Source organism: Natrix helvetica, assembly GCF_964273705.1.
Source record: "Natrix helvetica genome assembly, chromosome: 16".
Lineage (NCBI taxonomy): Eukaryota > Metazoa > Chordata > Lepidosauria > Squamata > Natricidae > Natrix > Natrix helvetica.
This window is the reverse complement of record NC_138563.1, coordinates 4,132,398-4,150,745: the sequence shown is the minus strand read 5'-3', so window position 1 is coordinate 4,150,745 and position 18,348 is coordinate 4,132,398. Positions and strand designations below refer to the sequence as shown.

The 18,348-nt window shown below is 47.8% G+C and overlaps 1 protein-coding gene across 1 annotated transcript; it reads right to left on the bottom strand.

Annotated features, from left to right (window-relative positions):
* Nucleotides 1–1,461: 1,461 nt before the first annotated feature.
* On the bottom strand, nt 1,462–17,365 carry LOC309399919 (sodium/calcium exchanger 1-like). The gene is made up of 6 exons (XM_081968142.1): nt 15,592–17,365; nt 8,557–8,663; nt 8,214–8,335; nt 7,356–7,455; nt 6,300–6,572; nt 1,462–3,622 (listed from the first exon to the last, which is right to left on the bottom strand). The coding sequence occupies exons 1-6, from the start codon at nt 17,334–17,336 to the stop codon at nt 3,246–3,248; spliced, it is 2,724 nt and encodes a 907-aa protein (XP_081824268.1). The 5' UTR covers nt 17,337–17,365; the 3' UTR covers nt 1,462–3,245.
* Between the last annotated feature and the right edge of the window lie 983 nt (nt 17,366–18,348).

The window sequence follows — 18,348 nt, the reverse complement described above, 5'->3', positions numbered from 1 at the left end:
TGAACTGTTTCCAAAGTCTCAACATCTTTTTTTTGGGTAGTAGGGTGACCCAAAATTGTCCCGTCCCCCCACATAAGATAGTTTTGCACATACCCCAAAATAAGGCTTGAGTCTTAATATTTTTTTTTGCCCAAAAGATGCATCAGGGCTTATTTTCTGGTTAAGTCTTATTTTTTGGGGGAAAATACGGTACTAATTGTGTCCGTCTCGCTGATGATCATAACCAGGGTTTATTTGGGGGGTAGAGCTTATATTTATGAGCATCTTGGGAAAAAAATCATGCTAGGGTTTATTTTCCAGGTTGGGGGGTCTTATTTTCGGGGAAAGGGGGTAGTTTGGCTGCTCTTCCCCTGGGTCCTGCTTAGAATTCCCCTGCAGGGAATTCTGGCCGTTGGAAGCCTACCCACCTTAACAGTGGTTGAGTTTGGAGATCCTAGGTTTATAACGCTTTATTCTGCCAACCCTCCCCCCCCCAAATATTGATTGTACCAATTGGGAATGATGGGCGTTGTAGTCCGACCCCTTCGAAAGTCGCCAGCTCGGGAAAGAGAGTTTTAGAAAAATCTCCTTCCCCCCCCCCCCCCGTCGTTCTTGATCTATAGGTTCACCCTTTTAAAAGACCTGGTTCATAGAAAGCTTCCCACCCCTCCGCTTTGATAGATTCTCTTCACAGACCCACCCTTTTAAAAAGATTGTTTGTAGATCCCTTTTAAAGAACCACACTTGTTTGCTTTCTAGAGGTCCTGTTGTTGGATCCCTTTTATAGCTCCACTGCAAGTCCAGTTTGTGGAACCACCTTTCGATAGATCCCTCTTATAAATCCACCCTTGTTGTGTGTTTGGTTTATAGAAATCCTCATCGGTGGATCCCTTTTATAAATTCACCCTTGTTGTAAGTTTGGTTGATAGAAATCCTGTTGCTGGGTCCCTTTTATGAATCCACCCTTGTCATCTTTGATTTATAGAAATCCTCTGTTGGTGGATCCCTTTTGTAGATCCACTCTTGCTATAAGCCCAATTTAGGGAACCTCTTTGATAGATCCCTTCTATAAATCCACCCTTGTCATCTTTGGTTTATAGAAATCCTCTGTTGATGGATCCCTTTTGTAGATCCACTTGTGTTGTAAGTCCAATTTATAGAACACCTTTTGAGAGACCTTTCATAGATTCCCCCCCCCCCCGTTTATACGTTTGATTTATAGAAATCCTGTTGACGGATCCCTTTTATAGATCCAAAGGACTATAAAATTCTTGCTATAAGTCCGATATACAGAAACCTCCCTTTGGATAGATCCCTTTGATAGATCCACCCTTCCCTTATTCCAGCTGTGGATGGAGATCAAACTGAGCCCCTCCGGGACGAAACGAGATTTTTCCCCGGCGCCGTTTTAACAAAAACGAAACCGTTTCGCCGCCTTCCACACACGACAACCGTCTCAAAGGAATTTTCGATATTTTGGGGTGTTTTTTTGTCGGGTTTTGTTTTTAGAAAAACCACAAACTCACACAAACAGATCACGCACGAAACAGAAAACAGATCTGAAGTTAGCGCAGGCGACGTCACTCGGTGGGCAACCAGACGGCAAGGAAGGCCGAAGATGGACATTCGGACGTTGGGACAAAGTGACGCAGAGAGGCACGAGATTGGCCGTGGGGTGGGGGGTGGGGGGGCACAGAAGCTGCCATGCAAACAGGGTTGTGTGTGAGGGGTGTCCTGAGGCCCCCCCCCAATTTTGGAAAGAGCACAGTGGGGTGAAAAATACATGGAAAACAAGTTATTCCGGCTTCAGACGCGACAGTTGACGAAGTGAATTTGAATGCAGGTAGTCCTCGACATACAACCATCCGCTTCGGGACCTGTTCCAAGTTAGGATGCTACCGAACACGGTGATTTACTGTAGGTCCTCTCACTTGCGACCCCAATGTTCAGTCTTGTTTTTAGTCGCGACCCCATGTTTAACAATGGTTGGAGGGTCTCGGAAGGGGGGGTGGCAGGCGTCATCACCCATGCCGTTTGCGATTTTCTCAGCAAGCTTCACAAAGCGGGTGGGGGAAAGCCGGGTTTACTTAACGACCATGTGATTCACTTAACGACAGCAGCTGGAGGAGGTTATCGGACGGGGCACGACTCCCGTGACCACGTGCTTCCCTTAATAGCATCCCAAAGTAAAATTGCGCTTGGCTCAGTAAACGAGAGGACGTGCTCGTGACGGAAGTAAAACCGGGATGATTCAATGAACGACCACGTGGTTCGCTTAACAGCAACAGGAAGTAAAACTCGGCCTGGCTCGGCTCATGGCCACGTGATCCACTTAACGACTGTAGCAAAACCAGGTGACGAAATTGGACGCGATTCAACGACCCGCTTATCGAGCCGAGTTCTAGTCCCGACGGTGGTCGTAAGCAAAGGACTACCTCCACTTTGGCTCAGTTTTGAAATGAAACACAAAAGATAAAATATCCATGTTTGGTCGATGTGTAAAATCAAGGCTAACAAAAATTAAAATTGGGGGTCCACCCCAAAATGGCCGACAGAAACGGAGGAATCCTAGCGGGGGGAAAAGTGTAGCGAAAAGCAGCTTATCTCTCTTTTTCCCCCCCTCTTTTTCTGCCGTCGGGAGAGACGTTTTGTGCTGTTTTCGGGACGAGCGCGAAGGTTTGGCTTTTAAAGAGAGCCTGGACTGTGCTTGAGACAAATTGGCAGTTTCGGGATTGTCCCTCCTCTTGGCCCGGCCTGGCCGCTTCCCTTCTCGTCGTGGATGGGAGACCAAGAGGAGATCGTTTTGTGCAAATTCCTTCGTTCCAAAAACTCGGTTCGGAAGACGCTTCCTCTCACCTAGGCCCAAAGTCTTCTACGAATGCAGGAGAAGAAGAGAAATCGGACAGGTGTAAACCCATCCTTGCCATCCCACATTCAGCCGCAGCCACGTACACAACAGCTTTCCCCCCCCCCCAAATTTTTTTTCTCCTTCCCCTTCAGTCTTCTCCGACACACCGTCTCGAACTCATGACTTGAGGTGCTCCAAAAACCGAGGTGGAGGAACTCCCACCTGGTCCCTGCTGAAACAGAGTCCTGAGCACGCCCTAAGACGGACACAGAAATTTGGCAATTTCAGGCGGCGGAGAGAGGGGGAAATTTAAAAAGAGGGGGGGTATCCTGCATGTTTACACAGGGAGGAGGGGGTCCCTCCGAGTGGTGCGAGGTCCTTTCCGGATTCCCAAAGTCCTGGATTCGAACCTGCCGCTTCAGAAGCCTTCGATATGGCAATAGGCTTCCAAAGCCGCTAAGAGGATGTAGACCAGCCAGAGGCTGACGAAAAACAGGGTGGACAGAAGTTTCGGGGTTCGGGGGCCGCCCAGCTCGCCCCCCACCGGAGGCCGGCGTCGGTACAACAGCACCGCAATGCTGATGAAGGCAAAGATGGTGAAGAGCGTGACGGAGAAGGCCAGGGTACCCGGCTGCACCTTGAAAGGCTTCCCCTGGCTGGCCCAGTAGCTGGCGGCGATGGTCCAGGCCACGCCGATGCCCAGGAAGACGTTCACCGCGTTGCTGCCCGTTACGTTACCGATGGAAGCGTCGGCGTACTGGTCTTGGATGGCGGCCACTTTGCTGGCGAAGGTATCTGGAAAAAAGAGATGGAGAGAAGTGAGTCAAGCCGCCAATGTGGGTTTATGGGCCTTGCCTGGAATTTGTTCTGACCGAGGCTTCCCAAGAGCATAAAGCAAATTCCTTGTCCCGACAGAAAACCCTTTTATTAATTTATTGTGAATTCTGATCCTTCACATCCAGCAAAGTCTTTCGAGGGAGGATTTACGGTCACAGACCTTATCTGACTTGGAGAGCTGCCAGGCCGATCTCTGCAAAACTTGGCCAGGAGTCTCGGAGAGTCACGAACAAATTAAGCGAACTAATTGTCTCCTGCAAACTCCACTCCCCTGTTGCTCCTCTTTTATTTCCTCTGGGAGGGGTCCTTCACCGTCCACCTATGGCCTTCCTCCCAAGTCTCCCCCTGTTCTTTAGCTGTTCCCTTCGTCCGGCAACTCTGCGCAGGCGCACACTGGGAACAGGCTCCAGCTGTTCCTCTGCCTCATTCTGTCTAACTCTGAAAGGCAGCTGATAACTGGCATACAGTATCCTCGGTCCTGATGAACAGATAAATTAAGCAAATTCTCCAGATTTTTGGTCTTAATTATATCGGGCATTGTAGCCAATATCAGTGCTTTAATTGGCCTCTCTTGAAATCCACTCATTCCTGGCCATGATTAAACCAGTATTTCTCAAACTTTGCAATTTTAAGACCTGTGGACTTCAGCAGGCAGTGTGCTGGAATTCTGGGAGTCGAAGCCCATTCATCTTAAAGCATGCTGGCTGAGGGATTCTGGGAGTTGAAGCCCATTCATCTTAAAGCATGCTGGCTGGGGAATTCTGGGAGTTGAAGTCCACCATCTTAAAAGTTGCAAAGTTGAGAAATGCCAGTTTAAAGTCCTGCAACTCACACAGTTTCAGTTAACCAAGGATTTTAACTCTGCTGTTGACCCAAAACCCACCTTGCTCATTCCCAAAGTAAGATTTTTCAACGGGGCAAACAGCCATTCACAAATGTGCCCATTTTGCAGAGAAGCTGCAAAATGAATGAATGAATGAAAAGAGGCAGCCCACAACCTATGACCACAACCGAGCCCCAAATTTCTCTCGTTCAGTGACTTTTGCCCCCTTTTTCGACTTTTCTTGCCGCGCTTGTTAAACGAATCCCTGCCGTTTTTAAGCTAGTAACCCAGTTGTTAAGAAAATCTGGCTTCCCCCACTTGACTTCCCTTGTCAAAAGGTGGCAAAAGGAGAATCACACGACCCCCTCCTCGTTCCCGGGACACATCAAAGGTCATCGATCCGAACCAGTTGCCAAGCACCCAAATTTTGATTGCCTCGCGGGGGGGACGCTGCAAAGGTCGTAACTGGGTACAACGGTCGCAGTTCACCTTTCGTAACTTGGAACGTTTACTAAAGGAACGGCCGTAAGCGGAGGGCGACTTGCACACCAGTGACAAATTTTTAAAAGTTGTTCGGCGCTCTGCTATTCAGACCAGCTATTTCCCCCCCAAAAAAAGCTTCACTCCCAAATTCACTGCAATAAACGAGTGGGTTTGCACTAATAACAGGGCGCTAAGTTCCTTAGCAGCCCATCAGAATCGAGAGAGAGGAAAAAGTGGCGGGCAAGCGAGCAAGGAAACATTTGCACGTCACTCCTCCCCGACTTGGAGATGCAATCTTATCGTTTGCCAGCCTAAAAAAAGATAAGAGGCTGTTTCGTTTTTTAATTGCAAGGGCTGTCCCCCCGTCCCCCCCGCCATCCCCTGTTTGACGGCGAAGCGCAAGGGCGTTTTGCACACGCCTGCTTTGAAATCCACCCGGCCGTTTTCCACGTCGTGGTGTTGTGTCAGCTGCGCGTTTCGTGAGTCGACTTTCGGCTCGCTCAGCCGCCAGTCCCTGACATTGGCAGAGCCCGTTGGGTGAGTCAAGGCTCCTTAAATAGCAAAAAAAGGAGCAAATTTAGGACTTGCTCCGGAGGGCCTGTCAAAGCCCTGATGGGCAAGGGGAGGGGGGTGTATCTGGGGAGACCAGGTTTATTTCAAGAGAACATCTGCAACACGGAGCGGTCCGACAGCTAACCCTCTGGTGGAATTCTCACTTTTGGGTTTATTTTTTAGAGGGGCAAAGGGGGCCTTGCTTTTCATTTCCTCCAGAAATCGTGGGCACTTCCATCACTGGAGGTTTTTAAGAAGAGATTGCACAGCCATTTGCCTGAAATGGTTGAGGATCTCTTGCTTGAGCAGGGGGTTTGACTAGAGGACCTCCAGGGTTCCCCCTTGGTTCTATTCTGCTGTACTCTAATTCTGTTCTATTCTGTTCTATTTCTATTCCTGTCTCTTCTCTTCTGCTCTATTCTATTCATATTCTATTCTGCTTTATTCTATTCTATTCTTATTCCTATTCCTATTCCTATTCTATTCTGCTCTATTCTATTCTGTTCTATTCTATTCATATTCTATTCTCTTCTGCTCTACTTCTATTCTATTCTGCTCTACTCTTATTCTATTCTATTCATATTCTATTCTCTTCTGCTCTCTTCTATTCTATTCTGCTTTATTCTATTCTATTCTTATTCCTATTGTCTTCTATTCTCTTCTGCTCTATTCTATTTTCCTCACAGAAGAATGCAGCATATCTGATACCACCTGTCCCCACTTGACCCACTCTGTGTCTGGACGTGTGTGTAAGGCCCTCCCCCACATGTCACTAACCGGGCACGGAGGTACCCAGCGCCACGAACACCACCGCCGTGACTGAGTCCTTGAGGCCGATGGTGCAGCCGAAGTGAGAGGCCAGGTCTCCGGTGAGGGCGGTGAGGACCCCGATGAGGCAGATCGAGACCAGGAAGCAAGCCCAGCCGCACCAATACTCGGTGGGCGGCACGAAGGCGAACAGAACTTTCCAGAAGACGGTGAGGAAATGCATGATGTAGTCGAAGCAGGAAGGAAGTCGGTCCTCGCCCGATTCGTCGTCTTCGTCGTCACCTGTCAGGGGTCATAAAAACTCGGATTCGGTCTCTCTCGGGAAAAGGAACGAGAGTTGGAAGGGACCTTGGAGGTCATCTAGTCCCACCCCTACCCCCTACCCCCACCCCCGCTCTCGCGCAAGACCTCTACTATTTCTGATAAATGGCCATCCGGTTTCTTTTCAAAAGCCTCCAGTGATGAAGCACCCACAACTCCCACAATAACAGGAATCGGAAGGGACCTTGGAGGTCATCTAGTCCAACCCCCACCACCTCGCTCTCGCGTGAGACTTACACTATTGATACTATGAGGCACTCACAGCTTCCAAAGGCAATTTATTACCAATAAATCCTCAAAACGGCAGGAATTCCCTCTTCCTTGTTTCCCCCCCCGCCCCAGCCCTGCCTGGAAAACGTCACTGTATTCACACAACAAAGTTGGGACAAATCCGGCCTGTGTTTTGACTCCCAACTCCACTGTGCTGTACAGTAGAAGCCATTTTACAGCAGTACGGCAGAAGCCATTTTAAGGCACAACAGGCTGTATCTTAACAGAACAGACACCCCGAGGGGCGTTAGGGGTGTCTTATCCCCACAGTATTTGTTTCCGGAGAGTAAGTCACCTGTGTACCAAGCTTGGTTGAAATTGCTTGAGGCGTTTCAAAGTTTTGCTGCAACACACACACACACGTGTTCTCTCTGTTGCTTTGCATGTATACGGAGGGGCTTCCGCACAAAAATTCCTTGGGTGTCCAATCGCATTTGGCCAAATAAAATATTCAATTCAATTGAATTCTCTTACCGGCACTGACTGTGACGGCGCTTACGAACTGCTCCCGCCAGCTGCTGCTTCCCACCACGAGTGCCAAGTTGGTTTTCTTGATCAGTTTGTCCACTGTGCTCTGGAGGGGAAGAGGTTGGGGGGACGTGAAATGGGGCATGTGAGTGGATCTTGGGGGAGGGGGAGCAAAGCAATTGTTTTGCTTTCAATGTCGCCTCTGATCGAAGCTAACTGAGCATAGCTTGGCATGGAATAAAAGATAAATATTTTTTAAAAACTGTGGCTCATGGCCACAGAGAAAAGACAGAATGAGAGAGAGAAAGAGAGACAGAGAGACAGAGAGAGACAGAAAGAGAGAGAGAGAGAGAAAGAGAAAGAGACAGAGAGATAGAGAGAGAAAGAGACAGAGTGAGAGAAAGAGACAGAGACAGAATGAGACAGAGAGAGACAGAAAGAGAGTCAAAGAGAAAGAGAAAGAGTGAGAGAGAGAAAGAGAGACAGAGAACAAGACACACAGAGAGAAACAGAAAGAGAGAGAGACAAATAGAAAGAGACAGAGTGAGAGAAAGAGAGCCAGAGACAGAGAGAACAAGAAAGAGACAGAGAGACAGAGAGAGAGAAAGTGACAGAGAGACAGAGAGAGAGAAAGAGACAGAGACAGAGAGAAAGAGAAAGAGAGACAGAGACAGAACGAGACAGAGAGAGAGAAAGAGAGACAAATAGAGACAGAGTGAGAGAGAAAGAGAGACAGAGACAGAGAGAAAGAGACACAGAGACAGAGACAGAGACAGACTAAGAGAGAGAGAGAGAGAGAGACGGAGAGAGAGACAGAGACAGAAAGAGAGAGAGTCAAAGAGAGACAGACGGGGGGGTGGCTACCTTAAACTCATAAGATTCCTCAATGATAACTTCAAGTTTGGCGTTTTCTCCCAAACTGGGGTACCCCATTTTGGCAATGTTTTCCCGCTCTCCTGCGGGCAGTTGATTCTCGTTGCTGTCACCTAGGATAGGATGGGGAAAAAGAGATTGCCGTTGTAACGGACCTGGGAGAAAGACCTTGAGCAACGGAGGAAAAAGATGCTGCTTGGGGAATGGTTAGATAAGAGGTCAGCTACACAACGGACAGAGAAAGAGGACTCAATGGGACTCTCTCTAACTTCTCCGGGTTTAAGTTAAATCCGGACGGAGGGAATTTCTTTCTTTTTCACCTTCCCATCCTTACCGTGCCGGATTCCGATGTCCAAAATAACCGGGGGGCCCAATTGCAGGTAGAAATTCTTATTTTTTTCATACTCCTCATCGTCAATTATTTGAATCTCGATGTATCTTCTAAGAGAGGGAGAAAGAAACCAGTTCAAACTCAAAGTCCCAACATCGCCACAAACTCTTTAAGACCTTTGCACCAAAATGTTTGCAATTTTCTTAAAAAAAAAAACTCAGCTTCTATATTTTCCAGCTTTCGGGGGCAGGACAGTCGTAAGTGTGAGGACTGGCCCAAGTTTTTCCAGTGCTTGATAAGAGCAACTTTGACGTAACGTCAAAGAATTTGTAAGTCTTAGATCCTCCTATTGTTTGTTCGCATGCACAACCACACAGTTAATTTTCGACTCAAAAAAGTCGGCGCTGAAACAAGCGACTTAGGGCCAGTCCTCACACTTATGACCGATGCAGCATTCCCCCACGGTCGTGCAATCAAAATGGAGGCAACTGGCATGTATTTATGACGGATGCGGCCTCTCGCGATCACCATTTCGGATCCACTGCCATGTTTCAGAAATGGAGTAGGTAGAGTCTCCTGCTTGAGTGGTGGGTTGGACTAGATGACCTACAAGGCCTCTTCCAACTCAGTTAATCTATTAATATCTTCCCAGCTGGCTGCCGACCATCAAAAATCAGTGGGCGAAGCCAGATTCGCTTATCAAAACCACGAATCACTTAACAAACTGCGTTGATTTGTTTAACAACTCGGGCAAATTGTCGCATCGGGCCCAACTCCCTGCCTGGCTTAGCGACGGACATTCCAATCCCCACTGCGGTCGTAAGTCGGGGACCTCCGATGCGTTTCCCTGCAGTTATAAACAAAACGTCGTTCCGTGCCGAGAATAATTTCTCTGCATTTTTTTCCCCACTCGTGGCCTCCGGTTAAAGCGAAAAAAAAGTAATTTCTGAATTTATTCCATTTTATTTTTTTCCACTTTCTCCCGAGGCCACAGAGTTTTGCCCCAGTTCCCAGCGGTAAACATCTGTCGGAAGCTATTTGACGGCCACACTTCGAAGAGATGACAAGGCAGACATTTGTTCCTGGAGTCCTTTCCGATGAGCAAGGGAAATATATATATATATATATATATATATGTATACGGATAGCCGGTAAGAGGATTAAGATATGCAGGGAATTTATAGCTAGGACTCCCGGTGACATCGGCTCTGCTCAACCCCTCTGGACAACCAAAACCTCTGGAAAAATCAGTTCTAAAATCAGTTTATAAGGTAAAGGTTCCCCTCGCACATCTGTGCTAGTCGTTCCCGACTCTAGGGGGCGGTGCTCCTCTCCGTTTCAAAGCCAAAGAGCCAGCGCTGTCCGAAGACGTCTCCGTGGTCATGTGGCCAGCATGACTCAACGCCGAAGGCGCATGTAACGTAACGGAGTGAGCCCCCGTGACTTGTCCCAGCTTTTGCCAACCTAGCAGTTCAAAAGCACATAAAAATGCAAGTAGAAAAACAGGAACCACCTTTGGTGGGAAGGGAACAGCGTTCTGTGCGCCTTTGGCGTTGAGTCATGCCGGCCACATGACCACAGAGACGTCTTCGGACAGCGCTGGCTCTTCGGCTTTGAAACGGAGAGGAGCACCGCCCCCTAGAGTCGGGAACGACTAGCACCTATGCACGAGGGGAACCTTTACCTTTACCTATATATTTTTTCGTCCTGTCTTTACGAAATTTCTCGCAAAGGACATCAAAAGATACCGACACTTCTTGTAGGTTTAATTCAGCTCTGCCCAAAGAAACCTAAACTAGGTTAAAGGAGAAAAAAGGGCTTATTTTGAATGGATGGAGCTGCATTTATTTCTTAGATTTAGACCGCCCCCTCTCCCAAAAAGGGACTCCTTTCTCCTCCTGTCGCTCGCTTTAAACTTTCTGCGCCTCCTCCATCAAGTCTGGCACCCTTCCCATGTGCCAGGAGAGCCGTGTTTCACACCGTCTCCTTCTGGGAGGCCGGCTTGCGTGTCTCTCCACCCTCCCCGTGTTTTCACACCCGCCTGTTAACCCAGCGCGTCCTTCCACCACCACCCCTCGCTCCTCTCGCCAATTAGGTCAATCTCTGTCAAGTTGGGAGGCTAAGCGAGGCGATGCTTGGCAGAGGGAAGATTGACCGTTTCCAGAAATGAATGCCATGTGTCGGAGGCTCGGAGGGGTGGCTTGGCTGAAGGGAGCCCGGGTGGGGAACGGTTTGAGACTATTCGAAGCCGTAGCCTCTGCTGTTTTCGTTACAAATGGATGTGGGTTTTTAGCATGAAACAATGGTATCCCTGAGCATTGGGTAAAGTGCCACGAATTGAATTAACTCTTGGGTCCCGCTTGCATATTTTTAATAACAAGCTATAGTGTCAACACTAAACATGATCTTAATAAGGAGATCTATCTATCTATCATCTATCTATCTATCTATCTATCTATCTACCTACCTACCTACCTACCTACCTACCTACCTACCTACCTATCTATCAATCATATAATTCTATCTATGTTATTCTAACCATTAATCTCTCATTCAATCATCCCCCCTCTCTCTCCATCTATCTATCTAATTCTATCTATCTTATTCTACCCATTATTCAATCATCCACTCTCATTCTATCATCTATCTATCTATCTATCTATCTATCATCTATCTATCTATCATCTATCTATCTATCTATCTATCTATCTATCTATCTATCTATCTATCATCTATCTACTGCATCTATCTATCTCATTCTATTTTATGCTATGAAATTCTATTCTATCATTTTTTCATTCTATGTCTCTCATATCTCTATCAAACTATCTATCCCATTCCATCTGTCTCATTCTATCTATCTCATTTTGTCTGTCTCTTTATCAATTCCATTCCATTTATCTCATTTTACTTTTTAATCTAACTCATTCTAACATTCTGTCATCTATCTCTTCTCTCTCTCTCTCTCTCTCTCTCTCTCTCTCTCTCTCTCCATCCCTCCACCAGGGTGTATCTAACCATCTCTCACTCTCCCCCCTTCCTTCCTTCCTTCCTGCCGTCCATCCATCCATCCATCTATTTATCCATCCATCCATCCATTTATCCATCCATCCATCCATTTATCCATCCATCCACCCACCCAATCTATCTATCATCTATCTATCTATCTATCTATCTATCTATCTATCTATCTATCTATCTATCTATCTATCTATCTATCTATCTATCTATCATCTATCTATCTATCTATCTATCATCTATCTTTCATCTATCTATCTATCTATCTATCTATCATCTATCTATCTATCTATCTATCTATCTATCTATCTATCTATCATCATCTATCTTTCTGATTCTTGCACCAGGTGCCTTATAAATTGAGGACTACCTGTACTGTTCTGTTTAAATATTATTTGATTATCCACGATGTATGTTGACTTTATGGCTGTTTTTATGATTCTGTAAGCCACCAAGCGTCAATACAATTCAGCAGTACAGAAACTATTGTCAGAAACAGCAATAAAATAAAATCAAGCAAGTCCTAGATGAACCTTGTTTTAATGTCATCTACAAAATCTGCCCGGCTCTTTAAATCTGCAGGGATTCAGTTTAAGAACCCTGGCAAAAAAAAAAAGTCTGCAAAATTGGGTCTGACTCACTGAACAGTCTCCTTGCCTAGCATTGGAAATTCTGGCCCCCTTTGTGGTCGTAAACCGAGGACTTAGTAAGCATGAAGTGTCATTCTTCCCATGTCTTTTTTTTTTAACATCTTCATTTTTCTCCTCTAAATTTTCTCCACAACAGCCCTGCAGGGTAGGCTGTTGCCGGGAAAAATGACGGGCCCAAAGTTGTCATATGAACATAAATTTGCCTATTTGCTGATTTTTTTTTTTAATTATGCTTTTTTCCCTTTCTTGAAAAAGGAATTAAAACTGAAAAATCCCTGAAAATAAGACCTCCCTGGATAATATTGAGCGCATGTGCTAAAATAAGCCCTCCCCCCAAAATAAGCCCTCCCCTAAAATATTCAAACGCATGCGCAGCCAGTCCCCGCCATTTCCTGGGGGGGGGGAGGAGGGAAAATATTCCACACGCCCCTCACCAGTGATGGGTTTCAAATTTTTTTAGAACCTCTTCTGTAGGTGTGGCCTGCTTGGTGGGAGTGGCTTGCTGACCATGTGACTGGGTGGGCATGGCCAACTTGTATGTGACTGGGTGGGAGTGGCTTGCCAGCCATGTGACTGGGTGGGCATGGCCAACTTGTAAAATGTGGTGAAACTCACTTAACAACGCTCTTGCTTAGCAACCAAAATGTAGGCTCAGAAACTCTGGCATTTGAAGCACGCAAGTCTTAAAGCTGTCAAGTTACAAGACCCTTGCACCTCTAACCCTTTAGGAAAAAAAAACCCAGGGGTGTTCAAACTTGACAGCTTTAAGACTTGTGGACTTCAACTCCCAGAATTCCTCCTCTTGCTCTTCATTTTGAAGATGGGTGGATGGGTGGGGGGGAGGGAGCTGGAACCAGTTCTAAATGGCACAGTAGATTTGTGCAACCTCTTCTATAGAAGATGTTAGAACTGGCAGGAAGCCCCCCCCCCCCGTCCCACACGCACCTGTCATTTACGCAGAACGGCCTTGTGGAGGCCGCTCCCGCAGACCCTAGCTATCACACTGCTTTTCTTAGTGGCGGCCGCAAAAAAGAGCAACAGGCCCAGAGACGCCAGGGCTGTCAAGAAACAGAGACAGAATTTCCAGCCCTCTCTGGATCAGCTCAGTGGTGGGTGTCAGCCGGTACGCCCTGGTACAGTCATACCGGTAGTATCCCAGAGCAGCTGAGTGTACTGGTATGGTGGCTCGTTTGGCCCATTCACCCGCCCGGATTCTATACCAGTTTTTAAAGCAACCAGCAGCGTGCGGTGCCTACGCGAGCTCCGACAAGCAGCTAGATGTCTCAGGGGCAGTGGAATGTGCATGGATGCGCAGCGGGTGTACACGAAAGGAAGTACGGCCACCTGAGCACCGGTAGCGATCCACTGGCCGCAGGTCGAGGTTAAGGGGCCTCCTGCACCTCAAAAATAATAAGACCTTCCCGAAAATAAGACCTAGCATTTATTTCGGGGGTCAACAGAAAATAAGACCCTGTCTTATTTTCAGGGAAACACGGTAGCTTTTTTTCATGTGCCCAAAAGTTTTCGGAGTTTGTGCCATAGTCAGTAAAACAAAAACAAAATTTTGTACCTAAATGTAGTAAAAAAACACACACACCAGATCCCTTGCTGACCTGCTACTGTGGCTTATATCTTTTCTGGATTATTATAAACGTTTATCATCTCCCACCGCCTAATTCCCATAGTAGCCAACTCCTCCCTGCCCGAAAAAAACCATTAAAACAAATTAAAAACCGTTAAATCTGATAAAACGGTGTACCGAAAGCTGGAAAATTTTAATATCCAACCACGTAATTGTCGGAGTGGAAATAAAATAAACGGAGTAATTTGAAGAGGGCAACGTAGCCGATGTTTAAAACCTTGCAGAACTGGGGAGGAAGAAAAGAAAACCTATAGTTATTTGGGAACTGGAGGATGGTTTTTGTAATTTCCGGCGTGTGTTTTTAGGCGTGTTATTAATTTAACAACTTGCAGGGATTTAACAATGGTGGCAAGAAAGGCAGTAAAACCAGCACGCACTTATGACGGCCCGAAAACATCCTCGCCTCCCGCAATCACCATTTGTGACCTTCCCTGCTGGCTCCAAAGCCAGATTTGCTTAGCAATCACTTGATTCACTTAAGAACTAATTCTCTTAACAACCGCAGTTAAAAGACGTCATAACATCAGGCTCGCTTAACTCCTCCTCGCTTAGCGACGGTCATTCTGGAGCCAGTGGGGATCGTAAGTCATTTGTGAATGTTTTTTAATCTGCTGTCTTTTTTACTGTTTTAACGTTTCCCAAAGGTTGTTTTATGTTGTGAGCTGCCCAGAGTTATGGGACAAAACATGGATGGATACAAATTTTATAAATGAACAACATAAGCCGAGGACTGCCTAGATCCATGATAGCGAACCTATGTGGACTTTGCTTGTTGGATGGTCCCAAAATGGGATCACATAACACACGCACACCCAGGATGCTGCAACCGTTATAAATATGAGTTAGTTGCCAAGCGTCTGAATTTTAATGATGCGACCCTGGGGATGCTGCAAGTTAAGTGTGAAAAAAATGGCCGTAAGTCCCTTTTTTCCAGCGCCGTTGTAACTTGGAACGGTCGCTAAATGAACTGCTGCTAGCCGAGGACTATTCAAAGGGCCTGGAAAATGAAGACATGACGCAAACCGGTGTACAGCAGCTCACAATAAGGAGCGTGGCCTTTTTGGTGGTGGCACCTTAGTTCAGGTCAACGGCTTTTCTTTATTGCCGAGATTTCTCAAACGCCGGACGGTCCCGTTCCAACCTCCTGAAAACCCCGGCCGGGAATGACAAAAACCATCCTCCAGTTCCCAAATAACTATAGGTTTTCTTTTCTTCCTCCCCAAGGCCTTAAATATCAGGTACGTTGCCCTCTTCAAATTACCCCGTTTTTATTTCCACTGTAATTGTGGGCATGTGTGCCATCACCAGCTACTCTTCTGCTTTCCGGCGTGCACATGCACGCCGGCCTGCTGGTCCTTGTGGGTGCCGGAGCACTAGAAAATGGCAAAAAAACATACCGTTTTTCAGGCCATTCTCAGGCTGTTTTTCGATCCCACAATGGGCCAAAAAAATGCCCTGAAAAATGACCCAAACTGGCCAAAACACAGGAATGTGTGCGCCAGCCAGCTGTTCTTCACGTTTCCAGTGCTCTGGCACGCACGACCAACTGGCCGGTGCACGAGTATGCCGGAAACCCGGTGCTCTGGCGCCCACGCACATTTTTGGGGGGCATTCTGTGTCGAAAAGGTTTGCCATAACTCGATGACCCATTTTCCCTCCTCCCTCACATTCACTGTCCTTCCTCCCCTCTCCGCCGTTCCCATCGGGGTCCCCATGCTGTTATCTTACACCGTCTCGTCGTTCTGAAACTCCACCTTGCCGGCTACTTCCTCGTAATCCTCGCCGGCTTTAGCCGTTCCCTCGATGGTGTGGTAGGGGATAGCCACTCGCCCGCGGGCCCCCGAAGTCCTCAGCACTTTGATGTGCACCACGCCGATGCTTTCGCTCACTCGCTTAGAGGGTCCCTCAAAGGTAAAGATACCGGCATGGTCGTCATCGAAGATGGTCACAGTGGCCATCTTGGAGGGCGCGAGACAAGCTTTCGGAGGAGGCGCCGGACCCGGCTCAGCCCAGGCTGCCCTGACATTGCTGAGATGGACGTAAAAATACTCGTCCTCTTCAAAAATATCATCATCAATTATCCCCACTCGCAGTTCCTTGTGTGTCTCTCCTGGCTTGAAGAGCAAGGTACCCTCTGCAAATTCGTAGTCGGAGCCAGCGTTCGCGGTCCCGTCCTCCGTACGGAAATCCACTCGCACACTGACGCAGGCCAGATCCCCTCCTCGACGGGCCACGGTCAGGACCACAGAGCCACAGTTCTCAAAGCACTGATAGTGAGCTGGTTCGAAACCGACTCTGGTCACTGATTCGTCTTCCTCCGTCTGGACTTCCTGCATGCTGATCGCTTTGCGGGCCTCATCAGCCGCGTGTTTCTTGAGGATATTCCCGGCTCCGATCATCATACGGGTTGCTTGGATGCGGTAGAAAGCGCGGCTTTTCTGCTGCTGGACCAGTACTTGATAGTTGGCCATTTCGATCAGTTGTTCCATGTCCTTTTCGGGATTCTTCTGTTTCAAATCGCGCAAGGTACGCGCCATGTCCCTGCGCGCTTCGTCGTCTTGATCCTTCCCCGTATCGCCCAGACCTTCCGATCCTTCCTTGAGCGAGTTATCCAACTCGATGTCCATTTTCGGGTAGCCGATGTCGGCCTCGGTCTCGATAATGAGACTCCGCGACTTATCCGTCCGGTACTTTTTGTGGACGTACTTGTAGAAGAGGAGCCTGCGGTCAGCCACCCAAGCTTGGAGGACGCAGATTGGGAAAAACAGGAAGGTGAGAAGACCTTCCCACAGTTCCACCTCGCCGGGAGAGAACCAGGCCAAGATGAGGTACAACCAGATGTAAGCAAAGATGCTCCAGGCCGCCGTGACAAAGAAAACCCGCAGGTGTTTGATACGCCGTACCTCACCTTGAGGGACCACGTGAATGCAGACGGCGATAATGATAAACATGTTAAAAGCAGCGCTGCCCACGATGGTGCTGGGGCCCATGTCTCCTGCGTGGAAGCCATGTCCCACGATCTCGATAATGGACAGGAGTATCTCGGGGGCGGACGACCCCAGGGCCATCAAGGTGAGGTTGGAGACTGTCTCGTTCCAGATACGGATGCTGGTCGTTGTGGTCTCCCCGTTGGGTTTCTTAATGGTGATCACCTTCTCCTGCGAGGTGATGACTTCTATGGAGGCCATGAAGCGGTCGGCAATGATGGACATGCCCAGGAACATGTAGATGAGGGCCACGAAGTAAACGATGGCCCGGGCCACCTTATCTCCCACGGAAGGATTCTGAGGGAGCCACACAGGTAAGATGACACCTTCCTGGCACTCAGTGACTTCCTGACACTTGGAGCTACGGTTGCCACCGTCTGGAGAAGAGGACCCAGTCCTGGACAGACCCAAGCCATCGTCCACTGTGGCCAGCAGTGACGGGAGGAACAGAGCCAAGAGAAGGATTGACGTCTTCAGCGGAGACATGGTGGAGATGATGACTCTGGGGAGAGAGAGAGAGGAAAGAAAAAGGGTTACAGAGCCCATCACGCACAGCTGATATTTGGGTCTCCAAGGGCCACCAAGAGATGATTCATAAACACTCCTTGAGCGTTTCTCAATCTAACTTTAAGATGGGTGGAATTCAACTTCCAGAATTCCCCAGCGAGCCACACTGGAATTCTGGGAGTTGAAGTCCACCCCCCTTAAAGCATGCCGGCTGGGGGATTCTGGGAGTTGAAGATCACAGATCTTAAAGTATGCCGGCTGGAGGATTCTGGGAGTTGAAATCCACAGATCTTAAAGCATGCTGGCTGGAGGATTCTGGGAGTTGAAATCCACCCTTATTAAAGCATGTCAGCTGGGGGATTCTGGGAGTTGAGGTCCACCACCTTAAAGTTGCTGCCCTAAAGTAAACTTTATTGGACTACAATGACCCAATCTGACTACAACTCACGGGAGCTGTAGTCCAATATTCTGGAGAACACGCAGTAGGAATCGAGCGAGCCAGAGTTGGCCTAACTAAGACCTCCAGTTCTCCATCTGGCCTCCCAGATTCCCTTCCATCATGGATGAGATCTTTCTCAAGAAGCTTTGGATTCTAGGCCAATGCCTCCTGGGGATGATTGGACGTGGAGTCCTGCTGTTCTCCATATGATGGTCAAGGGAGACGACTGGATTTGAAAGCTCGTCTGTGGCATGTCAACCCTTATACCATCACAAGTTTGTCTTCCCCAGGAGAGGAAACCTCCTTCAACGCATTTATTTACATCTGTGTTTTTGTGGAAGACTTTGCAACATGGAGTTGGCTCCAAGGAGCAGGAAGAAGAGAAGATTCAAGGCAAGGCACCCAGCCAGCTGACTTCTGGAGAGGGAAGCCCTTGTGCAACTTATGTGCATCACAGGAGCCAGGATTTCTGCTTATGCTTTATTTATTTATTTTGTGTCCCGCCTTTAATTAATGTTCACAAATAACTCAAAGTGGGGAACATATCCAACG